This window comes from Littorina saxatilis, linkage group LG9 (genome assembly GCF_037325665.1).
Source record: "Littorina saxatilis isolate snail1 linkage group LG9, US_GU_Lsax_2.0, whole genome shotgun sequence".
Lineage (NCBI taxonomy): Eukaryota > Metazoa > Mollusca > Gastropoda > Littorinimorpha > Littorinidae > Littorina > Littorina saxatilis.
The window spans coordinates 22,529,558-22,543,389 of NC_090253.1; the positions used below are offsets into that span (position 1 = coordinate 22,529,558).

General features: G+C 48.7%; 1 protein-coding gene across 1 annotated transcript in view; it reads left to right on the forward strand.

The window, feature by feature from the left end:
* Positions 1-11,928, forward strand: part of LOC138975607 (ATP-binding cassette sub-family C member 9-like) — a 65,919-nt gene extending 53,991 nt beyond the window's left edge. The window contains exons 33-35 of the mRNA XM_070348330.1: positions 9,522-9,571; positions 9,880-10,029; positions 11,546-11,928. Of these exons, the coding sequence (XP_070204431.1) occupies positions 9,522-9,571; positions 9,880-10,029; positions 11,546-11,740 (395 nt within the window). The 3' untranslated portion in view covers positions 11,741-11,928. The remainder of the gene's footprint in view (positions 1-9,521; positions 9,572-9,879; positions 10,030-11,545) is intronic.
* Positions 11,929-13,832: the final 1,904 nt, after the last annotated feature.

Below are 13,832 nucleotides of genomic sequence, written 5' to 3' on the forward strand. Positions count from 1 at the left end.
AAAAATAAACGCCCCGGCGAAGATTCGAACTCTCGACCTCTTGACCTCGAGACTTCGTGTCTCATGACCTAACCACTAGGCTACTGCGCCAATTGAGAAAAAGAAGGAAAAACATTAATATGAATTCATGTTATGTTATTCTTGAAGCAGCATGATTTATGTCAATATAACACTTACCTCGACAGTACTATTCTTGCACATTATCTATTATAGGCCGAAAAAATTGGACAAAACGCTGCGTGGGTACAATTATCTCCCATAACCATGCGCCACCGTGGATCCCAAGCACTGTCTGAGTGCTTCCCCCTTACAGGATGTAGGTGGCGCGTCCTCTTTCTTTTTTCGCGCGTGACAGTAGGCTGTGTTTCTGCTGCGCTCCCGGATTATTTTGGATTCTAGAGTCTTCTTTTCTGTGTGGATTACCACCTGTTGGATTTTTGTGTGTTATTCCACTTCTGGCTTGAGGCTACGTTGTTTTTCTTCCAACTTGTGCCTCCGTTGTTGTGTGGCGGACTCGGCGTGCCTACCGTCCTACTTCGTGGTGACCGGTCGTCTGCTTCTCGTTTCGCCTCATTCACTTGAGTATTGACCTAATTTTCTTTGAATTTTGTTAATTCTCGATTATTTAAGGGTACGTACAGGGCGAGGTAGGATGTCTCGTCTTGTTTTGGGCTCTGGTTCTACGGAACCAGAGTCTGCCGGGGGCAACCCTTCTCCGGGCGCACAGCGTCATGTTTTGCGCACGGACAGGGGGACCTTTCGGCGCTCCGACTCTCCCTCCCCAAACGCTTTGCGTTTGCGGCGAGGGAGGGCGGAGAAAGCCTGTTTGAGCAAGCTCAATGCGAGCTTGCTCAAACAGGCTGGGCTTGAACCTGGGACTTCGGGCGGGGCTGCGCCGTCGAAGGTTCGGGGAAGGTCGAGGGGAAAGAAAAAGCGTCTTTCTCCTTCTCCTTCCGTGGAACACGCTTCCCCCCCTTCGACGCCGTTGTCCGGCCCTCAGTCTCAGGCTTCAGCTCCTCCCGGTTTCAAGCCTGGGGGGAAGGTTTCCTTCTCCTCCCTGGCTCGAATCCGGGGGCGGGTCGATTCCCAACCCTCTTTGGGGGTTGGTGAATCTGATCTAGGGGCTACGGGAGAGACTCAGGTTTCGACTTCTTTCTTTTCCGGTGCCTCTCCTGTGCCCTCCTCGGTTTCCACCGCTGTGGAAGCCAGGAGGGACACGGGTCCTCCTCTGAACTCCCTCGCTGGGTCGTCTACTGCTGTTTCGACAGTAGTCTCGGACTCATGGGGGGGGAGATCGGAGGAGATGACGGGGTCTATGAATTCCCTCCCCGCTGGGGTTGGGATGCGAATTGACCCCGTTCAGGGCGGTCCTGTGGGGGCAGGGGTTTCAGGCATCGTGCCTACGACCACTGCTACTACGGTTCCCTCTGACGTCCGTGTGACTGGTGGCTGTCCCTCTATGAAACGCTCCGGCCGACTAGTTACTGGACGTGGAGGTGTTCGACAGAACGTGGTACTTCTGTCGAATGGTCAGGGCGACGGGAACATTGTTTCTGTTGCTCAGACCGACACCTCCGACCGGACCGTCTTGACCCCACGCCATTCCTTAGCGTCTGGTGTTCGGGTGACGGATGGTCCGGACCAAGGGTCCGGAACGGTCCAGGCTTACGGGTCGGGATCGAACCGGACCCACGGGTCCCGACTGGACTTGACCTCCGGGTTTGGTCCGGACGGGACCCATGGTACGGGACCGTACCGGACCTTAGGGTCCGGTGCGGGACAGTACCTCTGGCCCTTGCCGGACCCCCGGACCTACGGGTCCGGATGGTACGGTACGGGACCAGTGGTCCGGTCGGGACCGGACCACCCGACCACCTCTGTTGGTCCGGGTGGTCTGGCACCGAACCGGAACACACCGGACCACCGGACCTACGGGTCCGGATGGTACGGTGTTTCCACGTCCGGACCGAACCACCCGAACACTTTTGTGGGTACGGATGGTTCTGTGCCGAACGGGACCTCCGGATGGTACGGGACCGGACCGGACCACCGGACCGGACCGGACCACCGGAACACCGGACCACTCGACCGGACCGGACCGGACCACCGGAACACCGGACCACCCGACCGGACCGGATCGGCACCCCCGACCGGACCGGACCATTTCTTTTCTGATCAGACCCGATGGGTCCCTGTTCAGTCTATAAATGGCGGGGGTTCGTTGGCTGGACTGACCCAACAGTCGCAGGGTTTTTGTTGTTCTCTCCCTTCGGCTGCTGGAGACGTTTCGTCTTTGGGGCAGGGGTCTTCGCGGCCTCTTGCTTCAGTGGGCGTTTCGTCACAGTCTACTTCATCACTTTCGGCTCCTCCCCCTCAAGCTTCCTACACTCCTGCTGTTGAGGAGTTGTCGGGAAGTGAAGAGGAGAGTGAGTCAGAGGACGATGGGGAGGAGGATCAGGGTCGCCCTGAGGTTAACACTGATCCTCTACCCTTGCCGGTTTCTGATGGAACTTCCGAAGCTATGCTTCGTACTTTCCAACAGTACATGACAGACATCACGCGGCGTCTTGACGCCACGGATGCCTCTCTTAAGCGTCTGTCGTCTAGTGTTCCCAACCCTTCGGTTGACACACAGGACGTGGAGTCTGAGGACGAGAGGCAGGAGGCTCTCCCTCGCACAGCTAGAAGGACGTTTGAACAGTTTCAGGACGTCCTTCCCTCCGACGCCCTCTCGTCCTTGGAGTCCGCTTCGGCCCGGGCGCGGGAGGCACACGCCGCGTCTGCCGGCGGCTCGTTTTATGAACGATCCGGCCGCCAGCAATTCGCGTTCCACCCTAGTCTTAGTGCCACGGTGGAAGCGGCAGCACATCGCCTGAGGAGTACAGATTCACGTGCAAACGCGACCTATGTTCCTCGGGAGGACGCGGATTCAGTGCCGTGCTTTCCTTCGGGAGGCGCACCTCCACTGTTTCCTCGTGTCCAATCTGTTTCGTCCCTCCCTTTTCCCTTTGACTCTCGAACTCTCCCTTTCCAGACTTCGAGTGTTCAGGGTGGGGCTGACGGTGATGTGTTCGTTGGGGAGGTGCCTTCGGTCAAGAAGGTGGAACTGAGCTCTGCTTCGTTCCACAATCTTGAGGCCACCGTTTCTTCCATTGTCGAGGCCCAATCACAGGCCTTGACATGGATGAGCACGCTGTCCACACTGTTGGACCCTCCCGATCGGGCAGAGTCCGATTCCACTCGGGTCCTTGACACGGTTCGAGTGGATCGGGCTTTGCATGCCGTGCGATCGTGCGTGACGACTGCGGCAGAATTGGCCATTGGAACACGGGTCCACTTGTTGGCCCTGTTCCGTGATCATTTTCTGGCTACTTCTTTAGTGCCTCCGGATATGAGGAAGAGTCTGAGGAACACGTTTCCTCAGCCTTCTTCCCTTTTTCATCCGGGCACTGTCCGTTCTGTGGTGGAGTCCACACGCCAGAGGAACACTGATTCTCTGATGGTTGGCCTCGCTGCTTCGGCGACGTCGGCGGGGAGTAAGAGAAGTGCTACAGTCACCTCCAGCTCCCAGCCTCAGAAGAAGAAGAAGAAGAAGCCAGTTTCACTGCCTCCTTCTTCCTCCTCTCAGGCGCCTGTCGCGTTCCCCCCTGCGGCCCCGGCTTCTCGTGCTCCCAAGCGCAAGAAGAAGGGTGCTCAGACAGGGTAAGCAGCACCACCAGGGGGGTGGTCGCAAGCCTGCGCCTGCCCGCCAGCAGAATTTTCAGTGAGTCCCGGCCCTACGTTGACGCCCCCTCAAGTTGCCCCTCTTTCGTCCGTCGGTTCCCTTTTTCGGGCCCGCGACATGTGGGGCAGACTGGTCTCCAACCAGTTTATCTTGAGGGTGGTGGGGTCGGGGTTTTCTCTACCGCTGTCGTCACAACCTCCATTGTCCGCTCTACCTTTGACGTTCCCCCCTCCTCGAGACCCTGCCAGATGGCAGGCTCTTCAAGACGAGGTGAACTCGTTGGTCGAGAAGAAGGCTGTCTACCCCCTTTTTCAGCCTTCTCCGGGGTTCTACTCCCGCCTGTTCACCGTCCCCAAAAAGGACGGCAGGTTCAGGCCGGTGTTGGACCTCTCCACCTTGAACTTGTACCTTCGCAGGTGCAAGTTCAAGATGGAAACCCCTTCGTCGGTCCGGTTGGCCATCCGGCCAAACGATTGGGCCACGTCTGTGGACCTCCAGGATGCTTACTTCCACATCCTGGTGGCCCCGGGGTACCGACATCTGCTCCGGTTTGTTTGGGAGGGCACAGTGTTCGAGTTTCGGGCCCTCCCATTCGGCCTGTCCTTGGCCCCGCTGATTTTTACAAAGGTGGTCAAGGAGCTGGCGGCGTTGGTCAGAGCTCAGGGTGTGCGTCTACGTCAATATTTGGACGATTGGCTCACCCTGGCCCAGTCTCGCGATCAATGCCTCCAACACACCCGGCAGGTCCTGGAACGGACCCATGCTTTGGGGTTCCAGATACAGTGGCACAAGTCAGACCTCGTGCCAGCCCAGCAGTTTTGCTACTTGGGGATGGCGTTCGACACAGTGCTTTACACTGTGTCTCCCTCCCCGGACAGAATCCTCTCCCTGAGGCGAAAGATCCTCTCCATTCAGGCTTGCCGCGCTGTTCCTCACAGGCGGCTGGCGGAACTGTTGGGTTCCATGGAGTCTGTCGCTCTGCTGCTGCCCCTTGCAAGGCTACACAAACGTCCCCTGCAACGGGCAGTAGCAGATCGGACTTCCAGGCCTCTCGATTACACCGAGTTGGTCCAGATCGGGCCTTGGTTTCACGAGGCTGTAGTCCAATGGCTGGACCTGATCTGGCTCAACTCTGCGGTGCCTATCCAACCGAGACGGCCGTCTCTCTTCCTGTACACCGACGCTTCTACGCGGGGTTGGGGGGCCCACCTGGACCTGCACGAGGCCCAGGGGGTCTGGACCCAGGAGGAGTCCCTCCTACACATCAACTTTCTAGAGTTGGAGGCGGTTCGTCGGGCTCTGCTGGAGTTTCGCCTCCTGATTCGGGATCAGGATGTGTTGGTCCACGGGGACAACACCACATGCCTAGCTTACCTTCGCCACCAGGGGGGCACCAATTCTCGGTCCCTCTCCCTGTTAGCGGAGGAGATTCTGCTCTGGTGCCAGACCAATCAGGTCCGGATGTCAGTCCAATTCGTTCCGGGGAAACTGAACGCCCTGGCCGACATTCTCAGTCGGGGCGATCAGGTTCTCCCCACAGAATGGACCATCGCTCACAACGTTCTACGGCGTCTGTGGGCAAGGTGGGACCGTCCTCTGATCGATCTGTTCGCAACTCGATTCAGCGCTCGGCTTCCCAGGTACGTCAGCCCCTTTCGAGACACGAATGCGTTCCACGTGGACGCATTCACTCTCTCGTGGAGGCTCCTCGATGCTTACGCCTATCCCCCGACATCTCTGATTCCGAGGGTACTGGCAAAGTATCTGCAGGAACGGCCAAGACTGATTTTGGTCGCGCCTTACTGGCCAACAGCTCCGTGGTTTCCAGATCTTCGCGGTCTCACCCACGTAGACCCTCTACCTCTGAATCTGGACGGGGGAAGTCTGCTCCAGCCTCGATCAGGCCTCCCTCATCCACGTCCAGAGAGTCTGTGCTTGACCGCATGGCTCTTGTGCGCTCCAAACTGCTTGCACTAGGATTGCACAAGAGTTCAGTAGAGTTTTCCTTGAACGCTAAGAGGCGATCAACTAATCAGCTCTATGACTTACGCTGGAGAGCTTGGGCCTCCTTCGCCTTGTCCAAGGGGATAAAGCCGCTTTATCCCTCAACACAGGACTTGGCCAACTTCCTGGTGGAAGTGTATCAAAAGAAGAGTCTTTCTTCTAAGACTCTTCTTGGATACAAATCTGCCATCACTTCCACGATTGCGGCTGCTACTGGTCGCAGACCTGAACACTTGATCAGTTCCTCCCTCATTGCTAATGTCCTTTCGGGTATTAGCAATGCAGCGGTGTCTAAACCTCGGGTTTCATTTCCCAAGTGGGATGTCTTCCTGGTTCTCAAACTCCTGCGTAGCAAGGAGTTTGAACCCCTGGCAGGCATTAGTATCAAGTTCCTGACTTTTAAGACTGTGTTCCTCATCGCTTTAGCCACTTGCCGTAGACTCAGTGGTATTCAAGCTTTGAGTGGCCTGGAATTTGACATTGAGTTCACCACACATCAGGTGACGTTGGCTTTCCTACCAGACTTTCGAGCCAAGAATCAGAATGCCTCGGAGTTGTCCAAACCAGTAGTCATTCAAGCCTTGGCTCCCACTCTTGAACATGATGACCCTGATCGCTTCCTCTGCCCAGTACGTGCCCTTAGAGTGTACCTGGATAGAACACGTAGCTTTCGGTCTTCTAAGCGGTCACTGTTTGTCTCGCTTAATCCGAAGTACCAATCGGATATTTCTAGACAAACTTTAGCTCGTTGGCTGACCTTGCTTATCAAACAGGCTTATGTTCATGCTCAAGTGGATGTGGTCCCTGACATCAGGGCACACGAGATTCGGGCTATCGGCTCCTCGTTGGCGCACGTGCGGGGTGCCTCGCTCCAAAGCATAATGGCGGTCGCGTTCTGGAAGACTCCAGCCACGTTTATTAACCACTATATGCGAGACTTTTCCAGTCTCAGGCTTGACCAGTCGTATGGCATTGCCAAAGCAGTGGTTGCCAGCATGGTCACGTCAGTCTAAGGTATTTTTCTTGGGTATATTTTCTTTTACAGTAGTACTGTTCGAAAATTGCCTGGGTATCTTAATCCTTGGATTTAAGTGATTTTGATTAAGGAGTTTAATACTCTACATATCACCCTCACACCACTCTGGTATTCTGTGCAAGAATAGTACTGTCGAGGTAAGTGTTATATTGACTGTAAGGCTTCTTTTTAAGCCTACTGTCTATATGATACTTACCGAGACAGTACTATTAGAGTTTCCCTCCCGCCTCCCCTCTTGATATGTTATGGGCTTTTTGAGGGTCTGCAGCTCATAAAGAAAGAGGACGCGCCACCTACATCCTGTAAGGGGGAAGCACTCAGACAGTGCTTGGGATCCACGGTGGCGCATGGTTATGGGAGATAATTGTACCCACGCAGCGTTTTGTCCAATTTTTTCGGCCTATAATAGATAATGTGCAAGAATAGTACTGTCTCGGTAAGTATCATATAGACAGTAGGCTTAAAAAGAAGCCTTACAATCTCTATCCGCCCATTGTTCAAAAGTGAATACATGTATAACTATTTCTTAGATGTCTGGTTTCAACTGCACAGAGCTTTGGAGAGATTCACTTACTGTTCTTGTCATTTTCTTGCATGTTGTAAATAGAGATATCGCAGCTATTTGCATGGCGCGAATGTCGTGTAGCATGACGGTGTAAACATGTACTGCGATTCCGTAAAACATGTTTGCAAATAAAGGCAAATTTTAATGTCAATTTTTACGTTTTTGCAACGCATGAATGGTAATTCAAGCGTTGAATGATATAAAATTATCAATTTTTTATTTTTGACAACACTGGTGAAGTGGCCTAGCGGTTAAGACATCGGCCCCGATTTTTCGCGGCCCTGAGGCCTTGAGTTCGAATCCCTGCCAAGTCGTTTATTTTTTCTGCTCGATCCTTCTTGACAAATATGCTCAGCTCTGCGACAGCAAACCGGATGTTACCACTGCAAAATTCAAGCGTTGACTGAAGCTCTCAAGGTCATACACGCCGTATAGGTAGGGTTTCGGGTAGTGTTTGCTGTACAGAAATCTATACATGATTTTGTCTCTATTTTTCAACCTCGTAGCCCCGGAAAGTCATAAATACACCACAGCTTTAAAAACACTTTCATCTTATTCCTTGTCGGTTCCTGATTCCAAAAACATATAGATATGATATGTTTGGACTAAAAACACGCTCAGAAAGTTAAAACGAAGAGAGGTACAGTAAAGCGTGCTATGAAGCACAGCGCAACCGCTACCGCGCCAAACAGACTCGTCACTTTCACTGCCTTTTGCACTAGCGGCGGACTACGTTCAGTTTCATTCTGTGAGTTCCACAGCTTGACTAAATGTAGTAATTTTGCCTTACGCGACTTGTTTTTTCTTTTTTTTGGTTCAGCATTCATGACATTTTTTAGTTCCAACCATGTCTCTGTGTTTTGCTTACTTTCTTGCATACAGGGGGATGGGGAAAATTGCAGGACATTGTAGTGATAGGTCCTTTTGAAAGCATGGTGTGTAAAATAGAATAAAAAACGCTGGCGCTGGACCCGAGTACTCTTCAGACTGGCTCGCTCCCCCAGTATGAAAGTTTTTGTCTTGTGCACGTGGATTTAAAAAAAATAAAAAAATAAAAAAAATTTATTAACACAATTAAAAAAATTATTAGAGTAAAATAAAACATTAAAACGTTCATAATAAACAAAAGTAAACAAGAATTAAAAAAAAAAAATTTAAAATTAAAAAATAGACCGCCCATGCCGGGAATCGAACTCGGATCACTTTGGCACAGTATAAAAGTTTTTGACTTGTGCATGTGAATTAAAAAAAAAAAAAAGTATTTATTTTACACAATTAAAAAAATTATTAGAGTAAAATAAAACATTAAAACGTTCATAATAAACAATATTAAACAAGAATTAAAAATAAAAAAAAATAGACCGCCCATGCCGGGAATCGAACCCGGATCCCTTTGGCCACCAAGCCACCACCTTGAATCACTGACATGTCCCTGTCGCTCTCTCTCGTGCTCTCTGTCTCTCTTTCAGTCTCACCGAGACCAAACCTGCACTGTAGTTTCTTTGCCGAGACCAAATTAATCCCCACCCGCTGGCTGGCTTGCAAATCGTCTCGCATGCGATACGCATGCTTTTCTTGACGCACGCGTTCGGCTGTTCTATCAGCTCAATGGCTGGCTGTCGCTCTGATTGAATTCGTCCAACCGTCAAGAACTTTTGTGTTTTTTGGGGCATTTAGGTCCCAGGTAACATTATGAAGTTTTAATACGATCAATCGGACCTATTATCAAGTTAGTGTATCAACTTTTGAACGAACTGCGCCCAGTAGTTTCCCAGCAATAAGCTGTTAAGTCGAGACAGACAGACAGACAGATACACAGACACACAATTAAAGTCTGCTGGACCCTCCTACTGTGTACTCGGGGATAAAAGTGACACATAACAGTGTGTGTGTGTTTCTGTTTATGTGTGTGTCTGACTGTGTGTGCCATTATTTGAAGTTGAAACCATGAGCAACTATTTGAGATGAAGAAAAATGTGATGTGAAAAACATTTGGAGACTTTTCTGCTTAGTTTGTCACTTATAAAAGAAGCAAAAACAAAAGACGCGACAAACAAACGAACCATCTGTTAATTCTTTTACATTTTTGCCATTACCCATTTAGGGATCGTGATCCTAGCACTCATGATGATTGAAAACGTTGTCGGTTGAAAAGACCAATTAAAATGCATTCTGCTCATTTTGTATTTCAGAGACAGAAGTAACGGAAGGAGGCAGCAATTTCAGCGTGGGACAGCGACAGGTTGGTGTTGCACACTTGTTGCAAGATGTTTTCATGCAAATGTTTTGGTCATTCTGTGCGATATCTTTTTTAGCATCCTTTGTGGTTTGTCTCACTAGCTCAGACATACTTCATTCTTGGGATATCTGGATTGCACAATTTTGCATTCGTTTTAGTTTAAAGGGAGGAGGGACATGCTTTTAAACTGTTGATTGATTTCATAATCTCATGCCTGATCTTTTTTCGGTCAAATTTTTTTTTATTCCATGTATATGAATGTGTGTGCGATCAGTGTCCTTAATTAACTTAGCATTTTCTATTTCTTCAAGCTTCTGTGTATGGCAAGGGCTTTGGCTCGCAACTCGCGGATCGTGATTCTTGACGAAGCGACAGCCTCCATCGACCACACAACAGAGGGCGCTGTGCAGGACATTGTGAGCAGCAACAACTTCCAGGGTAGAACTGTCATCACCATCGCTGTGAGTTCAATCAGTAGCACAGTGGGACGGGCGCTGTGGCGTGGTGGTAAGACGTCGGCCTCTTAATCGGAAGGTCGAGGGTTTGAATCCCGGCCGCGGCCGCCTGGTGGGTTAAGGAGTGTGGAGATTTTTCCGATCTCCCAGGTCAACTTATGAGCAGACCTGCTAGTGGCTTATCCCCCTTCGTGCGTACACGCAAGCACAAGACCAATTGCGCACGGAAAAGATCCTGTAATCCATGTCAGAGTTCGGTGGGTTACAGAAACACGAAAATACCCAGCATGCTTCCTCCGAAAGCGGCGTATGGCTGCCTTAATGGCGGGGTAAACACGGTCATACACGTAAAATTCCACTCGTGTAAAACCACGAGTGTACGTGGGAGTTTCAGCCCACGAACGCAGAAGAAGAAGAAGAAGTAGTACAGTGGAACCCCCCTTTTAAGACGTCAAAAAATCTGAGAAAATCTTAAAATGGGGTACATTTACACATGCTATGAACAAAAAGTCTGAGAAAACAGGGTCTTGACAGGGAGGAAGTCCTAAACTGGGGGGTCTTAAAAGGGGGTCCCACTGTATGGCAAAGTCCCGAATTAACCCCGTGAAAGGGAAGTCATGAAATATGACCTACAGGGGTTGTTATAGACAGGGGCTTGCTGTGGAAAGGTGAATTATTTAAAGATAACTTGTTGGGTATCCTTTGAAGTGGTCGTAATGGGCAGGTGGTTGTATTCCTTTTTTCTCTTGCTCAGTGTGTTTCTACGAGTGCATATGTATGTACCATATTTGACGGATTACAAGCCGCACCGTTTTATAAGCCGCACCCCCGACTTTTAACAAAAAAAATTGGGACGAGCCACGTATTGGCCGCGTCACTATATTAGCCGCCGTCGAAAAAAATATAATCAGATCGTGTCAATCAATCAAAACAACCAGGCAAACGAAAGTACGGTATTTGGCGAAATCGGCTCCGAGAATAAACAAGTGAAACAAAGAAGAAAAGTGAAAAAGTTTGAAGAAAAATATCACACACACAATTTGTAACCAACTCACACATGTAGTCCTGCCCAGAATAAGCTTTTTTGGGATGATTTACGACTTTTGCGCACATTTCGAGCAGACGAAAACACAACATGGCGGCTCTCGCTCCTCCAACTATCGCGAGACACACAAAAAACGAAATCTCGCGCACGCGAGATCCTGATACATGCGGTGTTTCTCTGTACGCTATCTTGTCACGACGACTTGTTGACAAACGAAGATTCGCGAAAGAAAGAGAAAAGCGCTGAGTCTTGAGTAGAGAGCTAATAAAGTACCGCTAATCGAGCGAAATGAAAATCCGCGACGACTTCCATTAGGTGAATGCTATTCAAGTTTAGGTAACGTTTTAGCCGCATCTTTTTATAAGCCGCAATGCGATTTTTTTTTTTTAAAAGTCGCGGCTTGTAGTCCGTCAAATACGGTAAGTGTGTGTCTTAGTAATTACATCTTTTCAATTTACTTTCTTTTTATCATTGCAGCATCGGATCTCTACAATCAAAAACTATGACAGAGTGATGGTTCTTGACAGCGGTTTCATGCTAGAGTTTGCTCCCCCGAGCGAACTGTTGGCGGATCCCCACAGTCTGTTTTATTCATTGGCTCACTCCGGCGGAGACATAATTGACACGGCAACCAATCATCGAATGCCTGTGATTAATTCGCACAAGGAGTAAGACAATAAAATGTTAAGTGCTTGTGATCCAGTGCTATGTGGATATATTGAAGCGGTGCCATCGAACGAACAAAGCTTTAACCTGAGGACAGTGCAAAAGTTTTCTTCATGACATTTGTGTACACATTTTGTGCATGAAAGTGTGTGTGTGAGTGGTTAGATTTTGTGTTTTGAAGAGAAAATAGAGTGTGTGTGTGTGTGTGTATGTGTCTGCATGTAATGAAATGTATATCAGTGTGCACGTGTATATAATTATGCTTGCGTGTGTACACGATTGTACACATTTTTCCTGTAACACATGAATGTGATACTTTATGTCAAGTTGTATGCAGAGAACTGTTGGGATTGGGAAAAATGAAAGTAATGTGATAGGGATGGTTTCATACCACCGAATAGAAATGTATTCATGTACAGTGTTAATTTGCGTTTATATTGGTAATATTTAAATCTGTATTCACAGTTGTAAAAAAAAACAAAAATGGACGGCCATGACTAAGTGGTAACTTTATTTATGTTTGTTTCGTTCTAATGGCGCATTTTGTGAGCCTTACTGTATGAGTGCGTACTTATAAGTACAGGTACTACCTGTGATGTGACCGGCACGGTTGGCCTAGTGGTAAGGCGTCCGCCCCGTGATCGGGAGGTCGTGCGTTCGAACCCCGGCCGGGTCATACCTAAGACTTTAAAATTGGCAATCTAGTGGCTGCTCCGCCTGGCGTCTGGCATTATGGGATTAGTGCTAGGACTGGTTGGTCCGGTGTCAGAATAATGTGACTGGGTGAGACATGAAGCCTGTGCTGCGACTTCTGTCTTGTGTGTGGCGCACGTTATATGTGAAAGCAGCACCGCCCTGATATGGCCCTTCGTGGTCGGCTGGGCGTTAAGCAAACAAACAAACAAACCTGTGATGTGAGGCCCTACTGATGATAGGACACCTGTAAGATCAGGACACCTGCAATGAAAGGACATGTTTGTTTGGTCGTTGTAGCAGACACTTTAAGACTTTAAGAGTCTTTGTATCACTTGTTTGTTTAATTTGTTTAATGTTTTTTAATAGGGTTGTCTTGATGTTACGAAAGCATTTGTCTTGCCTTTATCACATGTTTATGGTATCAAGATGTGATACGTCCCCTTGGGCAGTGTTACACCTCTTTTTCATATTCTCCTTTTTTTTTCTTCTTTTTTTTCCGATTACACAGCCTTAACCCAGATTTTTGCACCTCCACTTTAGTGTATGTGACAGCAGTAACATTTGTATAATGCACTTTTTATTCATGAGTAGGTCACAGGGTACATGTCCTTCACATTATATACCTGCGTCTCTCCAAACACCTCAGACACAATGAAATGTGCTGACTCTGATCTGTGGGGTTTTCTTTATCTTTTCTTTCTTTTCTTTGTCAACGAAGTGAATCTCATGTTCTCTGTTCCCTTGGTGATTTGTTACACAACAGCTCCAAAGCCCTTTGAAGAAAGCAAAATCACTCATGTCATTTGTGAGCACCGATCTACTTCAGTTATATCAAAAAGTTTGTGGTGTTTTTTTCTTGAGTCTGCAAAAGATGTGTGTAGCATCATGTTAACACTGCAATGAAAATCAGACTAATATTAAAGGTTAAACTCCACATTTTTGATGGGATATCGTGTGACAGATTAACTTATGAAGGTACCTGAGTTAACACTTTCTACCCCACCTATGTTGACCAATTTTTGACTCACATGCGAAGCAAAAGTGAGTCTATGTACTCACCCGAGTCATCCGTCCGTCCGTCCGGACGTCCGGACGTCCGTCCGTCCGTCCGGAAAACTTTAACGTTGGATATTTCTTGGACACTATTCAGTCTATCAGTACCAAATTTGGCAAGATGGTGTATGATGACAAGGCCCCAAAAAACATACATAGCATCTTGACCTTGCTTCAAGGTCAAGGTCGCAGGGGCCATAAATGTTGCCTAAAAAACAGCTATTTTTCATATTTTTCCCATTTTCTCTGAAGTTTTTGAGATTCAATACCTCACCTATATATGATATATAGGGCAAAGTAAGACCCATCTTTTGATACCAGTTTGGTTTACCTTGCTTCAAGGTCAAGG